We start from the raw sequence: 27,951 nt of genomic DNA, 5'->3' as shown, positions 1-27,951 counted from the left end.
GTTTCAGTACAGTAAGTCATTATTGTAACTATGTTATAATAACAGCTAAGTAATATTGACACCCTCGACTCTGTGGACTTGTTCCTGCTCTTTTGGTGCTCCGTGACTAAAAATATTTTGAAACACAAAAAGCGGAACGTTATTTATTTTTGAAAAAACAACAACAAGCAAACATCTACAAACACCGAAATGGATTAAATTTGTTATGATTGATTTCCTTTGGATTCTGTTTGTAAATGGTAATTAATGAAATAAATTTACAGAACACCAGCTCGAGTTTCCACGTCGGGAATGTCCACCACGCGTAGACGACTGGACTAACTTCCATAGAAAACGAGATCAAGTAGTTGAATTTTTTACACATTTTGTTCTTCTTTCACACACACAAAAAAATGAATTTACTCAACAATTTCTTTAACCTGAAAAGATTTTGTAAAGCATATACATCAGAAAAGATTTTGTTAAGCATATACATCAATCTATTATTTTCTAAATTACGACGACACACGTTGAAGCGTTGACCAATCACACGATAACGCAATGGTATATACCTTCACTGTTCCGCAGTATAGTATAGCAAAATTAATTGCGTGCGTTCAAATACTTCAGATTCGTTGTCCGTTTAACGTGGTTTCGAACCTCATCCGTTGTTAACAATGCCAAACATTCATGCACCGTTTTGTACACAGTTTTTCCTCTTTGAATCAAAAATCGGTCCTCCAAACTGTCTTTGGGAATAAAGTTTCTCCCTTCATCGATAACTAAGCGATCGTTGGATTTGGGGAGTTGCAAATAGTCTAAAAATGACTTAAAGTTGGCCTTTGTGTACAAACAACTGAATTCAGTTGCATTGATGAATAATGACACGTAAAACGATTATAGTAATGAATATGTCAGTAGTCGCTCAAGTCTACACCTTGAGATCAAATTTCAGTTTCGTTCGAGTCATCGCTAACGTCTTATTGTTATTTTTCAGTATTTGTTGCGGCGAATGTTTGTTTAACAGCCGCTCCCTATTGGGGTTAATTAGGCCCGGGCCAAACGTCGAACTTTATATGAGTCGAATTTAATGCAAATGACCAAAAACAATAGGTTTTGCTCATTTGCATTAGGTTCGACTCCTGTGAAGTTCGACGTTTGGCCCGGGCCTTAGTTTTCCGTCGCGCGGGACTTTGACCAATTTAAACATTTGTGTTAAAGCTAGAAGACTACTAATAGTAGACTACGTATCGTTTCGTTTTGGTTTTTCGAAATTCTTAGTAAATAGGAGTATTTTAACAGTATTAGTTGGACATTGCCTAAAGATATTCTGTTTAAATGTCCTAAAAGCAGCACGCAGCGCGCAAGTAATTATTTTAAGAAAAACGACAAAATGTTTGAGTGTTATCCAGATCTAAAAGTAGCTACATAGAAATCTCAAATACTATGTCGTGGAAGAATTGTGTAAATAACACTATTTTTGATAATCCTATTCGGGAAACATCTCGAAATATTCTTTTAATTACAGTCAGGGAGCAGTTCTTTTCTGCGCTTAGCTCGAAACAACTAAGATTTTTTTTTGGCTAACGAAAGTTAATCACACTTTTTCTTAGAGCTAAATAGGTGTATTTGAGCCTAGACTATGACTATGAGGGAAAAGATTAATGATAAAAAGTCAAGACTTTTCGATCTCTCCGTGTAAAATGCGAGTAAAAATACAAAAATTAGCATAAATATATTATTAACAATTAAATTCAATATAGCAATATTATTAACAATATTATTAACAATTGAATTCAATATAGCTAAAAACAGGTAAGAATTTCACGAACGCTAAAATGTGATAAAATATGTCAAAGATACGTGATTAAATATTTTGCAGTTGAAAAGGACATAAAACAATGAAACAATAAAGCAATAACCTAAGGCTTATTAACATGTAAATAGAAAGAACTGATCTAAGCAAATAATTTGCGCGAATTGAATCGCACTGTTTTTAAGTGCCAAACATTGAAACACTCTGTCTTTTCAACCTGCCAAAAGTGAACACCGCTTCGAAGTTGATGCTTTTTTGGGTTTGTTGGCTGTATACAACATATAATACCTCCGTGTACATTTGAAAAAAATGTCATTCTTAAAGCAGATTGAGATGTCTGTCTTACGACATAAATATTTGATCACTGATCTTTGACATATTTTAACAAATTTAAGCGTTCATGGCATTCTTACCTGTTTTTTGTCTATTTTTCTGTTAGTAATATATTTATGCCAAATTTTTTTTTTCACTTGCACTTGAAAATTACGAACGGAAAATAAGAATTTGAAAGCAAATCATGTAACTTATAAAAACGCGTGGTTACCCCTACTTTTTATCTTATGAAATGAAAGTGGTAAGTCTATTCAACACATGATCAACTTTGTAGAATAGCTATAACCTTCTATTAATAACATGTCAAATTCTCGACTATTTTACTCAGTGGTTTTGATTTTACTTTATGGTGGCGTGACAGTGAAAACCAGCTATTGATTGATTGACTGATTTCTCTCATTTACTCTTAAGTTGTTACAAGGATGCTAAGATCGATGGGGATTCCGGGAATTAAAAGATCATATAACCGCTGTTTAATCAGCAAAAATGTCGCTTTAGCGAGAAGATATTTTAGCGAAGATATCTTTGGACACAATTCAAGACAAACAATTCAGGTACATTGATAAATATATTTGTAATTGAAAAATATTTTTGCAAAGCCCAATGGAAAAAAAAACAAGAAAAGTTTTACTATTGTATTGCATTACAATGAGGTGCGGTAATTTTTTAATCTCCATTCCTACTTGTCGGAAATTAAAATTATTATATGTTCCGCGAAAAAAACATAAAGCAAACTGTCTGAGGCATCAGAGGCTAGACCTCTTTCAAAGCCTCTATGGATTCTCTCTACAGGAGTTCATTTCTGTTATGGTTCATTACGTCATACTATATTAACCATATTCCGCCATCTTGTGTGTTGTTGTTGCTGTATTCCTAGTTTCTCCCCTCGAAAACATAACATTCTGGCGACGAGGACCGGATAATGCCGAGCCTAGGCAAAATAGAGGAGTTTGATCCAGACTCGACGAACATCAATCGCTATTTGGAGCGACTGGAGCAGTATTTTGTCGCGAATGGTGTTCCAGCAGATTCGTCAGACAGGCACAAACGCCGAGCAACACTTATTTCTGTTATAGGCGCCAAGGCCTACGATGTCCTTTCGGACCTTTGCTCTCCGTCAACTCCTTCACAGAAAACGTACGCTCAACTTGCAACTATCCTGCAGGACCACTTCGCACCAAAAAAACTGGTTATTGCTGAGCGCTACAGATTTCACAACTGCATTCAACGCGAGGGAGAAAGCGTGTCTTCGTTCGCAGCCAACCTAAAACATCTGGCGGCCACATGTCAGTTCGGCGCTCACCTCAACGAGGCCTTGCGCGATCGACTCGTCTGTGGACTTCAAAGCAAAGAGATTCAAAAGAAACTCCTAACAGAGGAACACAATTTTGATGAAGCAGTGAAGAACGCCCTCAGCTACGAAGCTGCTGAGAAAGATGTCGCTGCGTTCTCTCACGACGGCTCGACTCCAGTAAATTAACTCGGAAAAGGAAACCGCCGAAATTTCCGTCCACCTAAACATCCAAAGCCTCCTGGCAAGGGCCAAGGCAAATCAGATTCTCCTCCAAAACACTCACACAACAGCACTTCAGCATGTTTGAGCTGTGGAAAAACTGGTCATCCACGATCGCAGTGTAAGTACAGGCAGTATACTTGTCATTGCTGTGGACGATCTGGTCACATTGCTGAGGCATGCAAAAGCACATCTAAGAAGGTTCACAAGGTTGAAGAGCCAGAGCCGCCCCAGGGCACGTCTGCCTCTGGTTCAACGGATCCATTTTCATTCTCATTGTACAACCTCTGTACAGAGAAAAATGGAATTGAACTTCCAGTTCAGCTCAATGGAGTTAACCTCCTCATGGAATTAGAAACCGGGGCTGGAGTCTCTATCATTTCGCAAGAGACATTCAATAAGCATTTCAAGGGAACTCCTCTCAAACCTTCCAGCACTCGCCTACACACCTACACTGGTCACCCAGTCCAGGTCACTGGCCAATTTCATGTGCACCTCAAGTACCAAGGTCAGAGTGCAACCTTGCCACTGCTAGTCGTGGAAGGTTCTGGACCGTCTCTTTTCGGTAGAGATTGGCTGACCCAAGTGAAACTCGACTGGAAGAAAATATGCAGCATCCGTGTCTCCGACTCTGACCTGTCACAAGCTGTGAGGTCGAAATTGCACGCTACAATTCAGTCCCACCCCAATGTGTTTCAGCCTGGCTTGGGAACAATCAAGGGTATCACTGCCAAGCTGGAAATGAAGCAAGATGCTCAGCCAAAATTTTGCAAGGCACGCCCAGTACCTTACGCCCTCCAAGAAGCAGTGGAAGCAGAGTACAACCGCCTGGAATCCGAAGGCATTGTGGAAAAGGTAGAGTTCAGCGATTGGGCCACGCCTATGGTTCACGTTCCAAAGGCAGACGGCACCACACGGTCATGTGGTGATTATGCTGTCACTGTCAACCCACAACTAAATGTTCCACGGTATCCAATTCCACTACCTGAGGATGTTTTCGTCAAATTGCGTGGAGGTAAGCGGTTCAACAAATTGGATCTGAAGAGCGCATACCAACAGTTACCATTGAACCCGGATAGTCAGCAGTATGTCACCATCAATACCCATCGGGGTCTCTATCGCTACAAAAGGTTGCCCTTTGGTATTGCTTCTTCCCCCGCTATTTTTCAGCGCATGGACATCATCCTCCAAGGTCTTGAGCATGTAGCAAGTATTCAAGATGACATCCTTATCACAGGGAAGGATGATGATCAACACATCATGAACTTGAACCTTGTTCTCAAACGCCTGGATGACTATGGACTGAGACTGCAGCTCAACAAGTGTAAGTTCATGCAGAAGTCAGTCACGTACATGGGCTGTATCATCTCCGCGGAAGGTATCTCTCCAACTGAAGACAAGATAGAAGCCATCAAGCAGGCACCTCGCCCCGAGAATACCACTCAGCTAAGAGCCTTCCTCGGTATGGTTAATTACCATGGCAAATTCATTCGCAACCTTAGTTCCATTCTCCAACCTCTCAATCAGCTACTTCAGAGGAATCAAGAATTCACCTGGTCCCCTCAGTGCGAGGAAGCCTTTAATAAAGCAAAGCATTCACTAACATCTTCAAACGTCTTGGTTCATTATGACCCCACTTACCAGTGGTCCTGGAATGCGATGCTAGCCAATATGGCATTGGTGCTGTCATTCTCCACCGCTTCCCGAACGGAGACGAGAAACCAATTGCATATGCATCAAGATCGTTGAATTCTTCAGAAAAGAATTACAGCCAAATCGAGAAAGAGGGTCTCGTTATCATCTTTGGAGTCACCAAGTATTACATGTATCTCTTCGGTCGCAAGTTCGTACTTCGAACTGATCACAAACCCCTGCTGAAGATCTTTGCACCGGACTCTGCTACACCAGTGTTGGCAGCAGCAAGGCTTCAGCGATGGTCACTCCTCCTATCCTCATACCACTACGAGATCGAGTTCAAGCCCTCTGCCGAAGTAGCTAATGCTGATGCTCTATCAAGGCTCCCGCTTAGTTACAAGAAGGATGCAAGCGTCGAAGAGGAAATATTCCATGTAGCCAGCCAGCAGTTAAACAAGCACCCGGTCTCGGCTACAGATATTGCTAGAGAGACTGCAAGGAACCCAACCACCGCAAGGGCCTTGTCTCTGACACAGCATGGTTGGCCTAACAACTTCTGCACCGACCCTAACCTCAAACCATACTTCCTTCGCCGACATGAGCTCTCCTTTGAGCAAGGCTGTCTTATGTGGGGTATGCGAACCATTGTACCACCTACCTTACGACAACCCATCCTGAATGAGTTACACAGAGCACATCCTGGAATCGCACGCATGAAGGCAACAGCCCGCAGTCATGTATGGTGGCCAGGAATAGACAGCGACATTGAGGAGACCGCTCGCAGATGCCAACAGTGCAGTAAGACCAGGAAAGCTCCCCCAGTTGCACCACTATCTCCGTGGTCATGGCCCACCGCTCCATGGCACCGCATACACATTGATTTTGCTACTCATCAATCCAATCATTATCTCATCGTGGTGGATGCACACTCTAAATGGCCTGAAGTAATTGGTCCTATGAAAACCACCACTGCAGAAAGCACAGCCAATGCCCTGCGCAGCATCTTCGCAAGATACGGGCTTCCAACTCAAGTTGTCAGCGACAACGGTCCACCCTTTTCATCCGTTGAAAATGAAGAATTCCTGCAGCAGAACGGTGTTCAGCGAGTACTCGTCTCCCCTTATCACCCATCCTCCAATGGATTAGCAGAGAGATTTGTTCAGACCTTCAAGCACGCCTTGGATTCATTAGCCTCAGATCCTGCCCGCTCTATACAGCAAGGGATACAGAACTTCCCTCTCTCTTATCGCAGTACTCCACACGCCACTACTGGAACTTCACCATCCAAGCTATTCTTGCAGCGAGAGCTACGAACAAGGCTGTCACTCACTAAGCCAGACCTCAGTAGTCACGTGGCCACACAGCAACGCAAGATGAAGTTCTACCATGACAGACATGCCAAGTTTAGAGAACTGTCTGTGGGCGACACTGTTCTGACACGTGATCACTTATCAAAGCAGAAATGGCAGTCGGGTACAGTGTTAAAGCACAGTTCCCCATATTCTTATCAAGTCCAACTAGATGATGGCCGAATTTGGAGACGCCATGTGGATGACGTTCTTCAGAACAATCCCGCCACTGAACCAGCAGAGCCACCAGCAGAACCAGCAGAGCCACCAGCAGAGCCAGCAGAGCCACCACCCATAGTTCCTGTCACCCCCGAACTGCGGAGGTCCACACGTGTTGTTAAACCCCCGCAGAGACTAATTGAACAGATGTGACAATGTTACTTAAGTCAAAGAAACCTTTGCGTCGTTTTGTTAAGTAAGAGGTGACATTGCTCAAGAAACTTTGTTTAGTTGTTTTGAACTGAGTCTGACATGCAGCTATGTTATTTGTAAAATCAGGAAGCCTCATAAGGACTGTCTTAAATCTTTATTTCTTTTTTTTCCAATGTTACTTGTGTACAACATATCTCAGTGGAGGGGTGTTATGGTTCATTACGTCATACTATATTAACCATATTATGTATTGCCTGGATATGAGCCCGCGATCTTGTACACGTGCTTTAATACAGTTTGAGTTCCGCCATCTTGTGTGTTGTTGTTGCTGTATTCCTAGTTTCTCCCCTCGAAAGCATAACAATTTCCAGCGACATTTTTGCTGGAAACTGAGCTCGGCTCAGTTCATTTTCATTTTTCTTTCAAGGTTCCGCACAGAGGAAGCTACCAACTGGAAGACTGCGAAAGCAGGAGAAAATGGGTTGAAAAATTCACCTCCGCTTCCCTCTCAAACGTTGGACAATGGTGGGATCCTCGTACTTCCCAGGGATATTCCACTGAAAATCTAACAGGAAATATAGAAAACCCAATAGGATTGGCTAAGATTCCGCTGGGCGCAGCTGGCCCGCTGCTTATCAAGGGAGATTATGTGCAGGATGAACTAATTGTTTGTCCTTTTGCCACAACAGAAGGTGCTCTTGTCGCCTCTGTTTCTCGAGGTGCTACTGCTATCACCAGGTAATAAATAACGATTATTACATGGCAAGAGCCTGATATCGTTTTTGTTCACGAGTTGCTGATATCACATCGCAAACGAGTGAGTCTGAGCAAGGGGGCGATATGGTATTAAAAACACCTGCACCAAACCTAGTGTCATTGACAATTTTGTGCAAGGAAGGGACTCGCATCACAAAATTAGAATTAACCTCTCTCTCTCTTTTCCATCGAGCTCTAGAAAAAACGCATATCTCGTTCGGCATATTTTTTCGTGCAGCAGAACCCGCTCGGCGACTGAAGACCTTCATTGAATTAGAAAATCCAGTTCAGTTACTGCGATTTCACAATCGTGAATTTTAAAGGTCGGTAACCCCCAGGGGAAGTGAAGGAGAGGTCGACCCAAAAACAGCTTGCGACGCGACACGGATGCAGAGCTTAAGATAATGGCTTACACCTGGCAGGAAGCTGTGCGAAAAGCCCAAGGTCGAGCTCGCGGGCGAGGTGTTGTCAATGGCCTATGCTCCACCTGGAGCGATGGGCTTAGGTAAGTATAATGTCGTCAGTTTTATTGAAATCTTTTACTTTCCATTACTGTTTATTTCAGATGTGGAGGTATCACAGCACGTGTTATAAAGCGCCGGATCACGAGAGTACCACATTTCGTCACTGATTCCATGCACCAAGCTCACCAACTTTCTGAGTGGCTCATTGCTCATTTGGACGAGCTGAAAACAAAAGCAAGCGAGGTCAGCCAGCACTGCAAGCTTCAATCACTGGAACCCTGGTTTATTGGTATTGCTTCACCCTTCACATTTCCTTGCTCTTAATTACTTTATCCTACATATCTCTTTTACTGCTAGTTGCGAAAATGTACGTGTAAAACACGGTTTGGGTTAGGGGAATTTGTCGGTAAGACTACAGCAGGGGCTTCAGTGGTTGATGATTTCCTTACATTTTATGGTCGTATCAAACAATGTTAAAAAAAATAATGTGAAATAGAGTAACTATATTTTAGGTCGTAATCTTCTGATGGAATTTGTTTACGACTCTGCTGATGCCGCTGGGCAAAATGGTGTCACTGTTACCACGTGGCACGCTTGTAAGTGGGCAATGGAGAAAATAGCCCAGGAGCGTCCTGATATCAACATCCGGGAATATTTCGTTGAAACAAAGTTGAGTGGTGATAAAAGTGCACTTCCTAAAAACTACATAACGGGTCGTGGAATTGAGGTTCAGGCCGAAACTTATATTTCTGAGTCTACATTGAAAAGTGTGCTGAAGGTTAGTAATAACTGAGAGATTATATTTTACAACGTTTACACAAGGGTGTATGTTCAATTTCAGTTCATATACGGGGTCCTGACACTGTTTATAGTAGAAGTGTTTTTAGGGACATTATTTATCGCATGGCCCGATGGGGGAGGGGAGGGGTGTAACTACCGACATAGGTTAAATGAACCAAAGTAGTTATAGCTGATCTGTCTGGAAGTCTTTACTGGTAACTAACAGGAACCGTAAAACTAAAATAAAGTAAAATAATAACAACACTAAACAACCGAAGCGAATACACGGGCGAGCGACATAACATACAACGAAATAAAGTCCGAAATACAAAATATTACGAAACTAGCTAAACCTAGCTAAGATACAAGTAAAAGAACGTAGCTAACCTTGTCTAGCCTTTGGGACCGCGAAAGGGACGGAAAACACGCTAAACGAGCGATAAATCCTTCGATAAACTTGAGTCAAACTGTAAGACCACGCTAGTTAAACAAACTGGTCACGTGACCGAAAATGGCGCGAATCTTGACCGCGCGCAGACTGGGCTGGCTACAGTCACATGGCTCCCCACAGTGGGAATCCACTGTCCTTACAAAGTCAAATGTTCTAACGATTCTCAAAACTCAAATAATAATTCGGCGAAACAAAATCAACTATCAGTTCGCAGTTTCTAGATAACAGTTCCAGGTCTACATTAATAAACTGCTTTTTCAGTAAGTAATGTTCCTATGATTAGTACTGCTCCTTCCGTCTATACCGCTCCTTCAGTCAGTACTTGTCTTAACTTGTGGCTCCTCTGGCTCCTCGTCGGGGAATTCCCGGTTTCCTTCCTGGATAAGAACAAGCTTATGGACAGGTCGATCAAGAAACTGTACTGCCTCGATTCTCTTTCCATTCTTGTCAAGACTGCGAGCAGCCATGGCGAGTTTAACCTTTCTCACTAGGCCATCCTTGCTTGGGAATACTTCTTTAACTCTTGCTAAACGCCAAGCATTTCTTGGGGCATTTTCGTCCTTCATCAAGACGACATCATTCACTGCCATGTTGCGTTTGGGTGTGATCCACTTCTTGCGAAGTTGAAGTGTACTAAGGAACTCCTTTCTCCATCTTTCCCAAAATGCATTCGTCAGGTGCTGAACTCTTCTCCATCTTCTGCGAAGGTAGATATCTTCTCTTTGAAAGATGCCTGGAGGTGACATTAGAACCTTGCTTTTCATGGTCAGTAAGTGATTTGGAGTCAGCGGCTCCGGCGAATCAACTGAAGACATGTCATTCAAGGCTAGTGGTCTGGAATTCACTACTGCCTGGATCTCTTTCAGTAACGTACAGAAGCTTTCATCGTCCAACTGACGACCACTTTCTGCCAACAGTGCTGCGAGAACACTTCTGACTGTCCTTATTTGCGGTTCCCAGGATCCTCCCATATGGCTTGCCGAGGGTGGATTCATTTTGAATGAAAACCATTCGCAATTCTCTTCAATCAAAGTGCTGCGTACCTTGTTTTCATCCATCTCGTTCAGAGCTTCTTGCAATTCTCTCTGGGCGCCAACGAAATTCGATCCACGGTCTGACCTCAGCTGGCGGATTGGACCACGCTCGGCTTGAAAACGTCTCACAGCATTAATGAAGGAGTCGGTGTCTAGCGTATTTGCAGACTCGAGATGAATGGCACGGGACGCCATGCACGTGAAGACTACACCGTATCTTTTAACCTCCTTGCGGCCATCCTTTATTAGAAATGGACCAAAGTAATCAACTGCGCAGTATGCAAATGGCGGGGCTGGATCTACACGATTTTCTGGGAGTTCTGCTAACTTTTGCTGCACGAGTGGTCCACGCAGCTTTCGGCACTTGATACACTTTGAAATAAAACTCGATACAGCGGACGTGCCACCAATGATCCAGTACCCACGTTGTCGTACTTCGTTGTGGGTCATTCCACTACCTTGATGCTTGATTGCTTCATGACAGTGCTGTAGGATGAGGGTTGTAACATGTGATCGCCTTGGTAAAATGATTGGATGCTTAGAAGCTTCGGGCATATGAGCCCTCCTCAGTCGGCCACCAACACGCAGGATACCGTTCACGTCTAAGTACGGATCTAGGCGATAAAGACTGCTACATTTCTTCAGGTTGAAATTTCTTTGCTTGGCTTTCTGTCTATCAGAGAATTCGCCATGCACTTGCAGCAGGGAGAGCGCTTCGATTTCATCTTTGAAATGTTCAAGCTGAAGGCAGCGAATTGTTTCCATCTCAGCTTGACCAATCTCTTCTATGTCTACAGGTTGGTAGCTTGTGCCATTATTCTTCACTGATGTACTGGTTTGAGCCACTGCAGTTTTCTGGAATCTTTTCTCTCTTAGAAGATGTTTAAACCGCAAGCACACTGCTACTGCTTTTCTCACTCTAGACCAGTCGGAAAATCGATCCAACCTGGCAGTTTCAAAGTAATTAGGATAGCTCTCGTCGCTCTGTGTTACGAGGGTAGACGCCTTGACTTCTGGATCGTTTGGATCTAAGGGTTCTGGAGTGTTCTCTTCTTGGACTCGATAAGGACCACAGTTCCACAGGAAGCTGGGGCCTCTAAGCCATTGTGAATCATCACTCAAGAGCTGTTTGGTCGTAAGACCTCGGGATGCAGCATCTGCAGGGTTTGAGTGTGTGTTGATGTACTGCCATTGTTGAGGTTTTGTATGCTCATGGATCTGTTGTACGCGGTTGGCTACAAAAATGTGAAAGCGTCTGGTCACATTGCTTATGTAGCCCATCACTACCTTGCTGTCTGTCCAAAAGAACTCATTAACGTTTTCGTAATCGAGCTCTGGTACAAGCCATTGACTCACTCTGACTGATACGACGGCTGCCGTCAACTCTAGGCGTGGGATGGTCACTGGTTTCAGAGGAGCAACGCGGGCTTTTCCCATAACTAAGGAACAATAGGCTTGATTGCTTTCATTTAACAAGCGCAGGTAGCTGCACTGACCATAGCCTGCTTGACTTGCATAAGAGAAGTGATGCAGTTCGACCGCCTTAATGTCTCCAAAATCTTCAGGTTTGTAGCATCTTGGTATCTTGAGACCTTCAAGGAGTCGTAACTCATTTCGCCATCGTTCCCATCTTGACCTTAGCTCATCACTGATCGGGTCATCCCAGTCAGCATTTTCACGACAAAGGTCTTGTAATATCTGCTTGCCAGTAAGGATTAGGGGTGCTACAAGCCCAAGGGGGTCGTAGACCGAACAAACTGTGGATAAGATGCCTCTTCTTGTAAGTGGGCGGTCTTGAATGACTATACGGAATTGTAAACTGTCAGTCTCTGCGCACCACATAATGCCGAGAGTTCGCTCTATTGGCAAAGGGTCTCTCGTCAGATCTAGTTCCTGTAATCCCTTGGCACGATCTTCGGGGGGAACAGCTTGAATAACTTCTTTCTTGTTGATGCTAAACTTGTGCAGTCTCAGGCCTGCCCTTGCACACATGGCTTGACAATTCTGAATAAGGTTGGTGGCAGTGTCAACACATTTTAAAGACTTCAGTCCATCGTCGCCGTAAAAATCCTTTCGCATGAAGTCTGCGGCTTCTGAACCAAACTCTTTCTCGCCATCGTCTGCGGCCCTTTTGAAAGCAAAATTTGCACATCCAGGTGAAGAAGTAGCACCAAACAGGTGTACTTTCATGCAATACTCTTCTGCTTCATTCTTAAAATCTCCATGCTTCCACCAAAAGAATCTGAGGAGATCTCGGTCTGTCTCGTCTACGAAGAACTGGTGAAACATTCCTCGTACATCACATGTCAAAGCTACAGCCTCCTGGCGGAATCGACAGAGTACACCCACTAAATTGTTTGTCAGATCGGGCCCTTGGAGCAAGTTCTTGTTCAGGGATGTGCCTTTGTATTTTGCACTACAATCAAAAACCACTCTTATTTGGCTGGGTTTCTTCGGATAGTAGACTCCGTGGTGTGGGACATAGTTAATCTTGCCATCTCCAATGTTGATACCGGTTTCGGCTTGAGAGGGAACCTTTTCTGCGCAATTTTCAATCATCTCTTCCATGAATTTAACATAGTCTCTGTGATAATTCGGATCTTTTTGAAATCGTGCCTTCAACTGAGACAGCCTTCTCAATGCTTGCGATCGATTGTTCGGCAACTTAACATCTAGAGAGCGCAATGGCAACGGCATCTCGTAATGCCCATCCTCTCTTTGGTGGATCCCTTTATCTAAGATTTCCAGGAAGGTGCGACCTTCAACTGACAAGGTTGATGAACCTTTGAGTTCTGTTCTTTCGTGGAAGTCTCTTTCGAACATCTCATTGATCTGAGCTGGATTTACAATTTCCTTTGCTCGGGACTCCATCGCAAACGTGGCATCTTCATTGATTACAATCTTGTTGGCCCAACTTTCTGTAAGTTGCTCTAAGTCTTCATCTGGATTTGACTTGCACACTCTTCCAACAATACCCCAACCAAGATCTGTTTTTATGCCGTACGGGTCGTGATCTCCTCCAGGAATAACTTCTCGCGGTTTGATTGCCTTTGGGCAGTTCGTTCCAATCAATATTCCAACCTGTACATCTTCTCTATATGGCATAAGTTCTTCAGCAATACACTTTAGGTGATCCCACTGCATGGCAACGTCTGGCTTTGGAATTTGATGGGGTTTGTAAGGAATGCTCTCTCTTGTGTAGACCTTTGGCAAGGGGATGTGAACCTGGCGTTTTAAGTCTGTAACACTAAGACCTTGAACTTTCTTGCATTCAATTACTTCATCTTCTTGATGCATTGTTGACAGACGAAGGTGACTTGCTACGCCGTCGACCTCTAAGGCTTGTTTCAACTTCTCGGTGTAGTAGTAGCATTGGATTGAGAATCAATAAGAGCATAAGTCAGGACATCATTTTGAGGCCTTTCGCCGCTGGAAACCCATACTGGGATGATTAAACTTTGATCCTGACCAAACTGTTGCCCTTTGATGGAGCAAATGTTAGTGCAGTTCGCTGTTGCATCACTTTCACTGCATTGCAAGTTCTCTGTATCAACCGCATTTGTAAATTTCACTGCTGCTTCAGGTGTAGCTTTATTTGATCTATCTGTACTTTCAGCTGCTCTCCTGTTGTCATGCAGGCAGGTTGGATGCTTCTGCTTACATCTTACGCAACTAAGTAGTTTTTCGCACTTGTTCTCCTTTGCCATATGACCATGAACTAGGCAGCGAAAGCAAAGTCCCTTTCTAATGATGAACTGGGTTCTTTCATTGATGGGTTTCTTGACAAACTCTTGGCACATTTCTAACTCATGGGATGCATTTCCAAACCAATAACACGCTTTCTTCTTTCCGTTCATGGAATCAGAAGGGCCTTTAATTTGCGTAGCCAGGGAATTTACATGTCTGCTTTTACGATTTTCAGTTCTTCTTTGAAAATTTCTCCTCTTCTCTTCTTTCACTGAAAAGTTTGAGTCCAAGTTCGTAAGGACAGGCAGGCATTGTACCTCGGCAATCTCAGTAACAAATTTAACGAACGCCGAGAACGGGGGAAACTTGTTTTCTCCATACTTTGTCTGGTAGTCTCGTACCTTAACTCCCCATTTAGGATGTACCCAGTTTGGCAAGATCTTCAATAACTGCTTGTTGCCGTGTTGCTTGTTGAGGGTTTCAAGATCTTCTACTTATTGCATAGCCAGCTCACATGTTTTTAGGAAGTCTGCAAATTCTCTCAGTGAAATCCCATCTCTTGGAGGAATCTTTAACCAATTTTCCAGTTTTCTTCGGAATGCTTCTGCGACTACAGAGGGGTGACCAAATCGCTTTTCAAGAGATTTCTTTGCTTCAGTGTAGGCGTCATCTGTTTTAAGAAACTGGTATCCTTCAACAATCTTCTTAGGTGGGCCTGATAGATACTGTAGCAGGTACAGGATTTTTTCATTGGAGCTCATTGACCTTTTTTCAATAACAGTTTCGAAAGAAACTTTCCATGTAGGCCAATCTAAGGGGATTTTCTTCCTTTCCTTCATCTTCTAGCCTTGTAACGGCATCGACTTCAGCCTTGGCAGTCTCATAGCTCTTCATTTTTTGGATCTCTTCCATCTCGTGCCTCTTTCTTTCCATTTCCAACCTTTTTTCTGATTCTATTCGTGCAAATTTCATTTCAACTTCTCTTTTGGCTAGTTCAGTTAGAGCCTTCATTTTAAGAAGGGAAACTTGGGACGAGGCTGATCCCTTTGAGACACGAGTCGAGGCTGTCTTCTTCGAGTAGGATGACCTTTTACTTGTACGGGAGCACAATTCTTCTTTTTCCAGCTGGAAGATTTTCTCGCCAATTCTCATTCTCAGTTCAACTACTTGCTTATTCAAACACGCTGATAGCTCCACTACACGATGAATTTCATCTCCAGTCAACAATGATACATATTCTGATTGAGCTCTATCCAAGTCTTGCCTGAATTGTTCTATGTCTGATCTCTCCTTTCGGAGAATATGGGGGTCTGAAATGTCAATCCAATCCATATCAAGTTTGTGCAGTTTGTCCTTCATTCTTCTTAAAGCTCTTTGAAAATCCTTTTCTTTTATCAAGCACTGGTATTCCAGACCCTTCTTGGTCAAAGTGTGAGGTCGTTTACTCTTCTGACGGGCATTATCTTCATTTTGGTCTAACAAATCTGTTTCTTTGGGTTCTTCAAGCCCATCAGGGTCTTCAATGTGATCTGGTACATCTTCTTTGGCTTCTTCAAGCTCATCTTCACTATTTTTCGGCATAAACGATGCTGAATTTGTATTATCTTCAATTACTAAGCTGGGGCCAGGGGTATCCAACGATTCCATCTGACCTAGCGATCCGAAACTCTAATCCAACAGTCCCTATCCGCGTCCGGATTTTCCAAATTCTACTCAAGAATTCTTCGAAGTTCAGTTCGTGCAAGCAAGTTTTACTGTAACTACCGACATAGGTTAAACGAACCAAAGTAGTTATAGCTGATCTGTCTGGAAGTCTTTACTGGTAACTAACAGGAACCGTAAAACTAAAATAAAGTAAAATAATAACAACACTAAACAACCGAAGCGAATACACGGGCGAGCGACATAACATACAACGAAATAAAGTCCGAAATACAAAATATTACGAAACTAGCTAAACCTAGCTAAGATACAAGTAAAAGAACGTAGCTAACCTTGTCTAGCCTTTGGGACCGCGAAAGGGACGGAAAACACGCTAAACGAGCGATAAATCCTTCGATAAACTTGAGTCAAACTGTAAGACCACGCTAGTTAAACAAACTGGTCACGTGACCGAAAATGGCGCGAATCTTGACCGCGCGCAGACTGGGCTGGCTACAGTCACATGGCTCCCCACAGTGGGAATCCACTGTCCTTACAAAGTCAAATGTTCTAACGATTCTCAAAACTCAAATAATAATTCGGCGAAACAAAATCAACTATCAGTTCGCAGTTTCTAGATAACAGTTCCAGGTCTACATTAATAAACTGCTTTTTCAGTAAGTAATGTTCCTATGATTAGTACTGCTCCTTCCGTCTATACCGCTCCTTCAGTCAGTACTTGTCTTAACTTGTGGCTCCTCTGGCTCCTCGTCGGGGAATTCCCGGTTTCCTTCCTGGATAAGAACAAGCTTATGGACAGGTCGATCAAGAAACTGTACTGCCTCGATTCTCTTTCCATTCTTGTCAAGACTGCGAGCAGCCATGGCGAGTTTAACCTTTCTCACTAGGCCATCCTTGCTTGGGAATACTTCTTTAACTCTTGCTAAACGCCAAGCATTTCTTGGGGCATTTTCGTCCTTCATCAAGACGACATCATTCACTGCCATGTTGCGTTTGGGTGTGATCCACTTCTTGCGAAGTTGAAGTGTACTAAGGAACTCCTTTCTCCATCTTTCCCAAAATGCATTCGTCAGGTGCTGAACTCTTCTCCATCTTCTGCGAAGGTAGATATCTTCTCTTTGAAAGATGCCTGGAGGTGACATTAGAACCTTGCTTTTCATGGTCAGTAAGTGATTTGGAGTCAGCGGCTCCGGCGAATCAACTGAAGACATGTCATTCAAGGCTAGTGGTCTGGAATTCACTACTGCCTGGATCTCTTTCAGTAACGTACAGAAGCTTTCATCGTCCAACTGACGACCACTTTCTGCCAACAGTGCTGCGAGAACACTTCTGACTGTCCTTATTTGCGGTTCCCAGGATCCTCCCATATGGCTTGCCGAGGGTGGATTCATTTTGAATGAAAACCATTCGCAATTCTCTTCAATCAAAGTGCTGCGTACCTTGTTTTCATCCATCTCGTTCAGAGCTTCTTGCAATTCTCTCTGGGCGCCAACGAAATTCGATCCACGGTCTGACCTCAGCTGGCGGATTGGACCACGCTCGGCTTGAAAACGTCTCACAGCATTAATGAAGGAGTCGGTGTCTAGCGTATTTGCAGACTCGAGATGAATGGCACGGGACGCCATGCACGTGAAGACTACACCGTATCTTTTAACCTCCTTGCGGCCATCCTTTATTAGAAATGGACCAAAGTAATCAACTGCGCAGTATGCAAATGGCGGGGCTGGATCTACACGATTTTCTGGGAGTTCTGCTAACTTTTGCTGCACGAGTGGTCCACGCAGCTTTCGGCACTTGATACACTTTGAAATAAAACTCGATACAGCGGACGTGCCACCAATGATCCAGTACCCACGTTGTCGTACTTCGTTGTGGGTCATTCCACTACCTTGATGCTTGATTGCTTCATGACAGTGCTGTAGGATGAGGGTTGTAACATGTGATCGCCTTGGTAAAATGATTGGATGCTTAGAAGCTTCGGGCATATGAGCCCTCCTCAGTCGGCCACCAACACGCAGGATACCGTTCACGTCTAAGTACGGATCTAGGCGATAAAGACTGCTACATTTCTTCAGGTTGAAATTTCTTTGCTTGGCTTTCTGTCTATCAGAGAATTCGCCATGCACTTGCAGCAGGGAGAGCGCTTCGATTTCATCTTTGAAATGTTCAAGCTGAAGGCAGCGAATTGTTTCCATCTCAGCTTGACCAATCTCTTCTATGTCTACAGGTTGGTAGCTTGTGCCATTATTCTTCACTGATGTACTGGTTTGAGCCACTGCAGTTTTCTGGAATCTTTTCTCTCTTAGAAGATGTTTAAACCGCAAGCACACTGCTACTGCTTTTCTCACTCTAGACCAGTCGGAAAATCGATCCAACCTGGCAGTTTCAAAGTAATTAGGATAGCTCTCGTCGCTCTGTGTTACGAGGGTAGACGCCTTGACTTCTGGATCGTTTGGATCTAAGGGTTCTGGAGTGTTCTCTTCTTGGACTCGATAAGGACCACAGTTCCACAGGAAGCTGGGGCCTCTAAGCCATTGTGAATCATCACTCAAGAGCTGTTTGGTCGTAAGACCTCGGGATGCAGCATCTGCAGGGTTTGAGTGTGTGTTGATGTACTGCCATTGTTGAGGTTTTGTATGCTCATGGATCTGTTGTACGCGGTTGGCTACAAAAATGTGAAAGCGTCTGGTCACATTGCTTATGTAGCCCATCACTACCTTGCTGTCTGTCCAAAAGAACTCATTAACGTTTTCGTAATCGAGCTCTGGTACAAGCCATTGACTCACTCTGACTGATACGACGGCTGCCGTCAACTCTAGGCGTGGGATGGTCACTGGTTTCAGAGGAGCAACGCGGGCTTTTCCCATAACTAAGGAACAATAGGCTTGATTGCTTTCATTCAACAAGCGCAGGTAGCTGCACTGACCATAGCCTGCTTGACTTGCATAAGAGAAGTGATGCAGTTCGACCGCCTTAATGTCTCCAAAATCTTCAGGTTTGTAGCATCTTGGTATCTTGAGACCTTCAAGGAGTCGTAACTCATTTCGCCATCGTTCCCATCTTGACCTTAGCTCATCACTGATCGGGTCATCCCAGTCAGCATTTTCACGACAAAGGTCTTGTAATATCTGCTTGCCAGTAAGGATTAGGGGTGCTACAAGCCCAAGGGGGTCGTAGACCGAACAAACTGTGGATAAGATGCCTCTTCTTGTAAGTGGGCGGTCTTGAATGACTATACGGAATTGTAAACTGTCAGTCTCTGCGCACCACATAATGCCGAGAGTTCGCTCTATTGGCAAAGGGTCTCTCGTCAGATCTAGTTCCTGTAATCCCTTGGCACGATCTTCGGGGGGAACAGCTTGAATAACTTCTTTCTTGTTGATGCTAAACTTGTGCAGTCTCAGGCCTGCCCTTGCACACATGGCTTGACAATTCTGAATAAGGTTGGTGGCAGTGTCAACACATTTTAAAGACTTCAGTCCATCGTCGCCGTAAAAATCCTTTCGCATGAAGTCTGCGGCTTCTGAACCAAACTCTTTCTCGCCATCGTCTGCGGCCCTTTTGAAAGCAAAATTTGCACATCCAGGTGAAGAAGTAGCACCAAACAGGTGTACTTTCATGCAATACTCTTCTGCTTCATTCTTAAAATCTCCATGCTTCCACCAAAAGAATCTGAGGAGATCTCGGTCTGTCTCGTCTACGAAGAACTGGTGAAACATTCCTCGTACATCACATGTCAAAGCTACAGCCTCCTGGCGGAATCGACAGAGTACACCCACTAAATTGTTTGTCAGATCGGGCCCTTGGAGCAAGTTCTTGTTCAGGGATGTGCCTTTGTATTTTGCACTACAATCAAAAACCACTCTTATTTGGCTGGGTTTCTTCGGATAGTAGACTCCGTGGTGTGGGACATAGTTAATCTTGCCATCTCCAATGTTGATACCGGTTTCGGCTTGAGAGGGAACCTTTTCTGCGCAATTTTCAATCATCTCTTCCATGAATTTAACATAGTCTCTGTGATAATTCGGATCTTTTTGAAATCGTGCCTTCAACTGAGACAGCCTTCTCAATGCTTGCGATCGATTGTTCGGCAACTTAACATCTAGAGAGCGCAATGGCAACGGCATCTCGTAATGCCCATCCTCTCTTTGGTGGATCCCTTTATCTAAGATTTCCAGGAAGGTGCGACCTTCAACTGACAAGGTTGATGAACCTTTGAGTTCTGTTCTTTCGTGGAAGTCTCTTTCGAACATCTCATTGATCTGAGCTGGATTTACAATTTCCTTTGCTCGGGACTCCATCGCAAACGTGGCATCTTCATTGATTACAATCTTGTTGGCCCAACTTTCTGTAAGTTGCTCTAAGTCTTCATCTGGATTTGACTTGCACACTCTTCCAACAATACCCCAACCAAGATCTGTTTTTATGCCGTACGGGTCGTGATCTCCTCCAGGAATAACTTCTCGCGGTTTGATTGCCTTTGGGCAGTTCGTTCCAATCAATATTCCAACCTGTACATCTTCTCTATATGGCATAAGTTCTTCAGCAATACACTTTAGGTGATCCCACTGCATGGCAACGTCTGGCTTTGGAATTTGATGGGGTTTGTAAGGAATGCTCTCTCTTGTGTAGACCTTTGGCAAGGGGATGTGAACCTGGCGTTTTAAGTCTGTAACACTAAGACCTTGAACTTTCTTGCATTCAATTACTTCATCTTCTTGATGCATTGTTGACAGACGAAGGTGACTTGCTACGCCGTCGACCTCTAAGGCTTGTTTCAACTTCTCGGTGTAGTAGTAGCATTGGATTGAGAATCAATAAGAGCATAAGTCAGGACATCATTTTGAGGCCTTTCGCCGCTGGAAACCCATACTGGGATGATTAAACTTTGATCCTGACCAAACTGTTGCCCTTTGATGGAGCAAATGTTAGTGCAGTTCGCTGTTGCATCACTTTCACTGCATTGCAAGTTCTCTGTATCAACCGCATTTGTAAATTTCACTGCTGCTTCAGGTGTAGCTTTATTTGATCTATCTGTACTTTCAGCTGCTCTCCTGTTGTCATGCAGGCAGGTTGGATGCTTCTGCTTACATCTTACGCAACTAAGTAGTTTTTCGCACTTGTTCTCCTTTGCCATATGACCATGAACTAGGCAGCGAAAGCAAAGTCCCTTTCTAATGATGAACTGGGTTCTTTCATTGATGGGTTTCTTGACAAACTCTTGGCACATTTCTAACTCATGGGATGCATTTCCAAACCAATAACACGCTTTCTTCTTTCCGTTCATGGAATCAGAAGGGCCTTTAATTTGCGTAGCCAGGGAATTTACATGTCTGCTTTTACGATTTTCAGTTCTTCTTTGAAAATTTCTCCTCTTCTCTTCTTTCACTGAAAAGTTTGAGTCCAAGTTCGTAAGGACAGGCAGGCATTGTACCTCGGCAATCTCAGTAACAAATTTAACGAACGCCGAGAACGGGGGAAACTTGTTTTCTCCATACTTTGTCTGGTAGTCTCGTACCTTAACTCCCCATTTAGGATGTACCCAGTTTGGCAAGATCTTCAATAACTGCTTGTTGCCGTGTTGCTTGTTGAGGGTTTCAAGATCTTCTACTTATTGCATAGCCAGCTCACATGTTTTTAGGAAGTCTGCAAATTCTCTCAGTGAAATCCCATCTCTTGGAGGAATCTTTAACCAATTTTCCAGTTTTCTTCGGAATGCTTCTGCGACTACAGAGGGGTGACCAAATCGCTTTTCAAGAGATTTCTTTGCTTCAGTGTAGGCGTCATCTGTTTTAAGAAACTGGTATCCTTCAACAATCTTCTTAGGTGGGCCTGATAGATACTGTAGCAGGTACAGGATTTTTTCATTGGAGCTCATTGACCTTTTTTCAATAACAGTTTCGAAAGAAACTTTCCATGTAGGCCAATCTAAGGGGATTTTCTTCCTTTCCTTCATCTTCTAGCCTTGTAACGGCATCGACTTCAGCCTTGGCAGTCTCATAGCTCTTCATTTTTTGGATCTCTTCCATCTCGTGCCTCTTTCTTTCCATTTCCAACCTTTTTTCTGATTCTATTCGTGCAAATTTCATTTCAACTTCTCTTTTGGCTAGTTCAGTTAGAGCCTTCATTTTAAGAAGGGAAACTTGGGACGAGGCTGATCCCTTTGAGACACGAGTCGAGGCTGTCTTCTTCGAGTAGGATGACCTTTTACTTGTACGGGAGCACAATTCTTCTTTTTCCAGCTGGAAGATTTTCTCGCCAATTCTCATTCTCAGTTCAACTACTTGCTTATTCAAACACGCTGATAGCTCCACTACACGATGAATTTCATCTCCAGTCAACAATGATACATATTCTGATTGAGCTCTATCCAAGTCTTGCCTGAATTGTTCTATGTCTGATCTCTCCTTTCGGAGAATATGGGGGTCTGAAATGTCAATCCAATCCATATCAAGTTTGTGCAGTTTGTCCTTCATTCTTCTTAAAGCTCTTTGAAAATCCTTTTCTTTTATCAAGCACTGGTATTCCAGACCCTTCTTGGTCAAAGTGTGAGGTCGTTTACTCTTCTGACGGGCATTATCTTCATTTTGGTCTAACAAATCTGTTTCTTTGGGTTCTTCAAGCCCATCAGGGTCTTCAATGTGATCTGGTACATCTTCTTTGGCTTCTTCAAGCTCATCTTCACTATTTTTCGGCATAAACGATGCTGAATTTGTATTATCTTCAATTACTAAGCTGGGGCCAGGGGTATCCAACGATTCCATCTGACCTAGCGATCCGAAACTCTAATCCAACAGTCCCTATCCGCGTCCGGATTTTCCAAATTCTACTCAAGAATTCTTCGAAGTTCAGTTCGTGCAAGCAAGTTTTACTGTAACTACCGACATAGGTTAAACGAACCAAAGTAGTTATAGCTGATCTGTCTGGAAGTCTTTACTGGTAACTAACAGGAACTGTAAAACTAAAATAAAGTAAAATAATAACAACACTAAACAACCGAAGCGAATACACGGGCGAGCGACATAACATACAACGAAATAAAGTCCGAAATACAAAATATTACGAAACTAGCTAAACCTAAAGGACGAAGGATAATCCGAATAAATTCATTGTGTCCAACAATTCAGACAACAAATGAGGATCTTGATAAATAAATTGTTATATTTCGGTATAAGCTATACCATCATCAGACTAATAAAATTAACATACAAGCTAGATCTTAAATACTGTGAGTGAGGAGACGGGAACAATAAGTTTACTCAGGAGAATAGATAGAGTTCTCTGCTGGATTTTAGTCCATTGTTCAGGGAAGGTGCTAGGCGTTTGATATAATAAGCCTCTTTGTATAGAAGAAGATTCCAGTTGTGATCACAGTCTAATACCGTTGTATTATCACGGACAACATAGGTGAAATATTCTTTGTCATTACTGATAGAAGGTGGAGCAATCTCAGTGTTTAAATTATCCGGTAAATTACACAAATCACGAATGAAAAGTAAATGGTTACACGTTCGTAGGTGTTTGTAAATTGCGCTCTCTTTGTCAGAGATTGCGTGTTCATGTGTTCGGACGAAAAGAGTTCTGTCCGTTTTGCCGATGTACGCTGATTGGCAGCCAGGGCATTTAAATTTGTAAACAACATGTGATTTATTCAGAAGTGGAACTCGATCTTTATTGTTCGTATAAAAACATAGTTTCGTTGTTTTCTCGCGTACTTTTATCTCGATGTTAGAGTTTGTAAGACATCTGCGAAGCTTTCTTTTGAAGGATCTTAAGAGCTGGGATGTTTTGTCTCCGATGTACGGGACAGAAAGCCAGATGGTTATGGAGTCTTCCTTGTCTTTGTTCGCTGCTGTACGGATCTTATTCAGGGCATCGTAAGAGAACCGTCGAATTAGCGCGTTTGCAATGCGCGAGGGGAAGTTGTTCCAAGATATGATCGTTTTGAGCCGTTTTAGTTCAGATTTAAGCATATTAGGTGAACAGATACTGTGGATGCGGTTGACTAGGGCTTTAATCCAAGAAATTTTCTGGCGCCATGGAACGAAACTATCAAAGTTCGTGTATTGGCCTGTAAAGGTGTCCTTACGGTAGATTCCGATGCCGTTGGTTAAAATGTTGATATCCAGAAAGTGCGGAGTGGTATTTTCAAAGAGATCATAAGTAAAGCGGATGTTCTTGTCAAACTTGTGGAAAAGTTCTAGAATGATGTCGATTGTGTCATGTTTTATTAAGAGTAGTGTGTCGTCAACGTATCTACAATAGAAGGTGATAAGTCCTCGATCAATGAGTTGCTTGACAATTGTCTCTTCAAACTCCGTCATAATAATATTGGCTAACACTGGGCCTAGCGAGCCACCCATGCTGACACCATCGATTTGCTCATACAGCTGGTTGTTGCAGGAAAATGCAGTTTTTGTGCAGGTGTCACGAACTAACTTACGGAGCGTGGATTTCTTGAGAAATTTCTTGAGAAATTTCTCGATTAGTTTCTTGCTGTAGATTCTGTCCACGATAACACCTGCACAAACGAACAATAAAGATCGAGTTCCACTTCTGAATAAATCACATGTTGTTTACAAATTTAAATGCCCTGGCTACCAATCAGCGTACATCGGCAAAACGAACAGAACTCTTTTCGTCCGAACACATGAACACGCAATCTCTGACAAAGAGAGCGCAATTTACAAACACCTACGAACGTGTAACCATTTACTTTTCATTCGTGATTTGTGTAATTTACCGGATAATTTAAACACTGAGATTGCTCCACCTTCTATCAGTAATGACAAAGAATATTTCACCGATGTTGTCCGTGATAATACAACGGTATTAGACTGTGATCACAACTGGAATCTTCTTCTATACAAAGAGGCTTATTATATCAAACGCCTAGCACCTTCCCTGAACAATGGACTAAAATCCAGCAGAGAACTCTATCTATTCTCCTGAGTAAACTTATTGTTCCCGTCTCCTCACTCACAGTATTTAAGATCTAGCTTGTATGTTAATTTTATTAGTCTGATGATGGTATAGCTTATACCGAAATATAACAATCTATTTATCAAGATCCTCATTTGTTGTCTGAATTGTTGGACACAATGAATTTATTCGGATTATCCTTCGTCCTTTATGTCCTGAAACTGTCATCGGGTACTGGGTTTTAGCTAAACCTAAGATACAAGTAAAAGAACGTAGCTAACCTTGTCCAGCCTTTGGGACCGCGAAAGAGACGGAAAACACGCTAAACGAGCGATAAATCCTTCGATAAACTTGAGTCAAACTGTAAGACCACGCTAGTTAAACAAACTGGTCACGTGACCGAAAATGGCGCGAATCTTGACCGCGCGCAGACTGGGCTGGCTACAGTCACAAGGGGGGAAAGGGGATCCAGAGGGTGGGGGTTGGGATGTCACTTGATTTCGAGATGATTGAAAGAAGGGGGGGGGGGGGTGGGGTTACTTTGTTATACTTATTAGGAGAGATCAAATTTACAGCCACTTATTTCATTTTATGGTATAACGATGAACTTCATGCCGGAGATTTATGCCGGTCACAGTGCAATGCCTTTGATGCTAGAAGTATAGAAATTAAGAAATTTGTGAAATTTTGGGCTTTTCTTTAAAACATAGCATCAGGTAACGGTTGACACATCCTCGGAGACCCAGGGGCAGTTAGTGGGGGCGACGGGCAGCTTATCGGGACAACGGGATTTTCGGGCGAAAGTTTACAACATAGAGCGTAACAGCCCCTGGGCACTTTGTCTTACCGAACCAGTTCCAGAAGCGATTGAACTCCTTCCTCTTGATTGGCCACAAAAATATTTTTGTGGCCAATCAGCGAGGTTGACCAGAAGAACGACTCTGACGTCTTCTTACACGAAGTTGTTTTCCTCATAGACTCGACGTGGTTGTTAAGCCCGTCCATCGGATGATACTACGTGGGTCTCAGATAAAAAAGCAAAACAAAAACAAAACAACGAGGCCTGGAAATATGTTAAATGTAGCATAGCGCAAGGAAACCAAAAGTTTTTAAAGCTATACGCGAGCACCTCTTGTTTATAAGTTTTGTTTTTGTTATTTAAATATCCAACAAATTAAACAAAAACCCTTTGTTTTAACTGTCAAGCTGGCAACAAAATAACAATAGGTGACGACAGCGATATCTTCGCTAACGCGTGGCCCGTGCAGTGAAGTACCCACACCGTGGCAAGTTCCAGAAGTCGGGCAACGACCGAGAAAAATAATAAGAATTGTTGTTTACTCGAATAACTATTAAAAAGCGCGCAACTAACAGTGTAGAACTGGCAGTCGTCTAAGGCTTATTTTTTTCTGAGACTCTCCATGTAATAGCATCCAATTGATGGGCAGAGCATCCACGACGAGTCTATGAGGAAAACAACTTCGTGTAAGAAGACATCAGAGTCTCCTGGCCGGTCCTCGTCGCTGATTGGCCACAAAAATATTTTTGTGGCCAATCAGGAGGAAGAAGTTCAAACGCTTCTGGAACTGGTTCGGTAAGACAAAGTGCCCAGTGGCTGTTACGCTCTATGTTGTAAACTTTCGCCCGAAAATCCCGTTGTCCCGATAAGCTGCACGTCGCCCCCACTAACTGCCCCTGGGTATCCGAGGATGCGGTTGACATTGTTGTTAGCTATTAAACAAATGTATTTGTCGACCTCGCATTTAAATTATTTCCTTGTATTTCAGCTGCATTTTCTTTATAATAATAATACTAATAATAATAAAATAATAAAACCTTTATTCGAGTGTCAAAACTGAAATAGCAGTAATAAAACCACTGAATGAGGACACTTTATGGTGATGCAGCGCTCGCTAGATCCTAGCCTCCCACGCAGTCGTTCTTAGGGGCGATCGTGTTTCACTCCTCCCCGAATCAATAAAAGACATCCCCCAAGCTCATGGTGCTGTAATTATGTTGTATTTTATAATCGTTTAGTGTTATTTGAGTATAAACGTCTATCTTGAGAAGCCAAACTCGCTGGGGGCGACCCTTCAGCAACCGGTCTGTACTTATTGTATTAGCTTACTTATAGGGCCTGGCTGAACGAATTAACTTGTCACTGCTTGTCCCCTATTAGGTCGATTCCCATAAAATGACAAGGCTTTTCAGGGCATTTCAGTTGGCCACGCAGAGATCTGGTTTATTCGGAATCAATATAGCGGTCAGTAACACAATCGCCGCCATATCAGCCGCTACTGGGCAGGACCTGGGCTCGGTGCATGAAAATTCCTGGGCCGTGTTTGAGTTCTCAGCGGAAAATGAAATAAAAGTTGTGGGAACTGAAACCGGTAAGAAAACCAGATTGACCGGAAATGGTTATGTGGTCTACAAGTTTGTTTTGGTGTGCTTTAAGGTCATGAATTCGTACCGAACTTAGATCGTTACTTCACAATTGTTGTAAGAATCATCGATCATTAACTCTTACTTTAGGCAATGCGTTGAATAAAGTTGCAAGTGAAAAGTCTGAGCCTGGAATATATGCCAGTCTTGTTCTACCCACGCTCGTGATTGGAACAGTGGGTGGTGGAACACAGACACCAACAGCCAAAGAATCTCTTAGTATGATTGGCTGCTTCGGAAAGGTAATGATTATTTTAATGTACTTTTATATGTTATATTTTTCACACTACTATAATGCCCTCCACTAATTTATTTTTAGTTATTGATTGTGCTCGGAAAACCGCTATTACTATTAGCGCGTTTCTACTGTTTTCAGTCATCTTTGAGGAGACGTGACAAAATTTTGGTGGCGATGCAAATGGTTAACACCAACCCTATCTGTTGGTCGACTAAAAAGCGACCTAAAATAATTAAAATTAAAATTATTTTAACTTTACCGGGGTTACGGTTTTTCCAACCTGGTCAGCATCCAGTCGTAGGTAAACTAGTTATCCGTATTTTGACCATCCGTTGTATTTTACCTTTTCAGGGTGGCATTTATCGGCTTGCAGAAATCATTGCATCATTCGCACTGGCAATGGAAATCTCTACCTTGTCAGCAATAGCCAGTGACCAGTTTGCAAGTGCGCATGACCGACTTGGAAGAAATCGACCAGAGTAGATCATTCTCATTTCAATAAAGCTCAGACTTGGTGT

At 43.0% G+C, this 27,951-nt stretch overlaps 1 protein-coding gene across 1 annotated transcript; it reads left to right on the top strand.

Annotated features, from left to right (window-relative positions):
• The first annotated feature begins 2,562 nt into the window (after positions 1–2,562).
• On the top strand, positions 2,563–27,951 carry LOC144642415 (uncharacterized). The gene is made up of 7 exons (XM_078501373.1): positions 2,563–2,682; positions 7,425–7,735; positions 8,319–8,506; positions 8,730–8,995; positions 26,933–27,143; positions 27,286–27,437; positions 27,785–27,951. Exons 1-7 carry the CDS (start codon positions 2,563–2,565, stop codon positions 27,914–27,916), a joined length of 1,380 nt encoding a protein of 459 aa, XP_078357499.1. The 3' UTR covers positions 27,917–27,951.

Source organism: Oculina patagonica, chromosome 2 (assembly GCF_052425735.1).
Source record: "Oculina patagonica isolate OP01 chromosome 2, crgOcupat, whole genome shotgun sequence".
Lineage (NCBI taxonomy): Eukaryota > Metazoa > Cnidaria > Anthozoa > Scleractinia > Oculinidae > Oculina > Oculina patagonica.
Note: the sequence above shows the minus strand (reverse complement) of the source record. Positions and strands in the feature narration are given on the sequence as shown.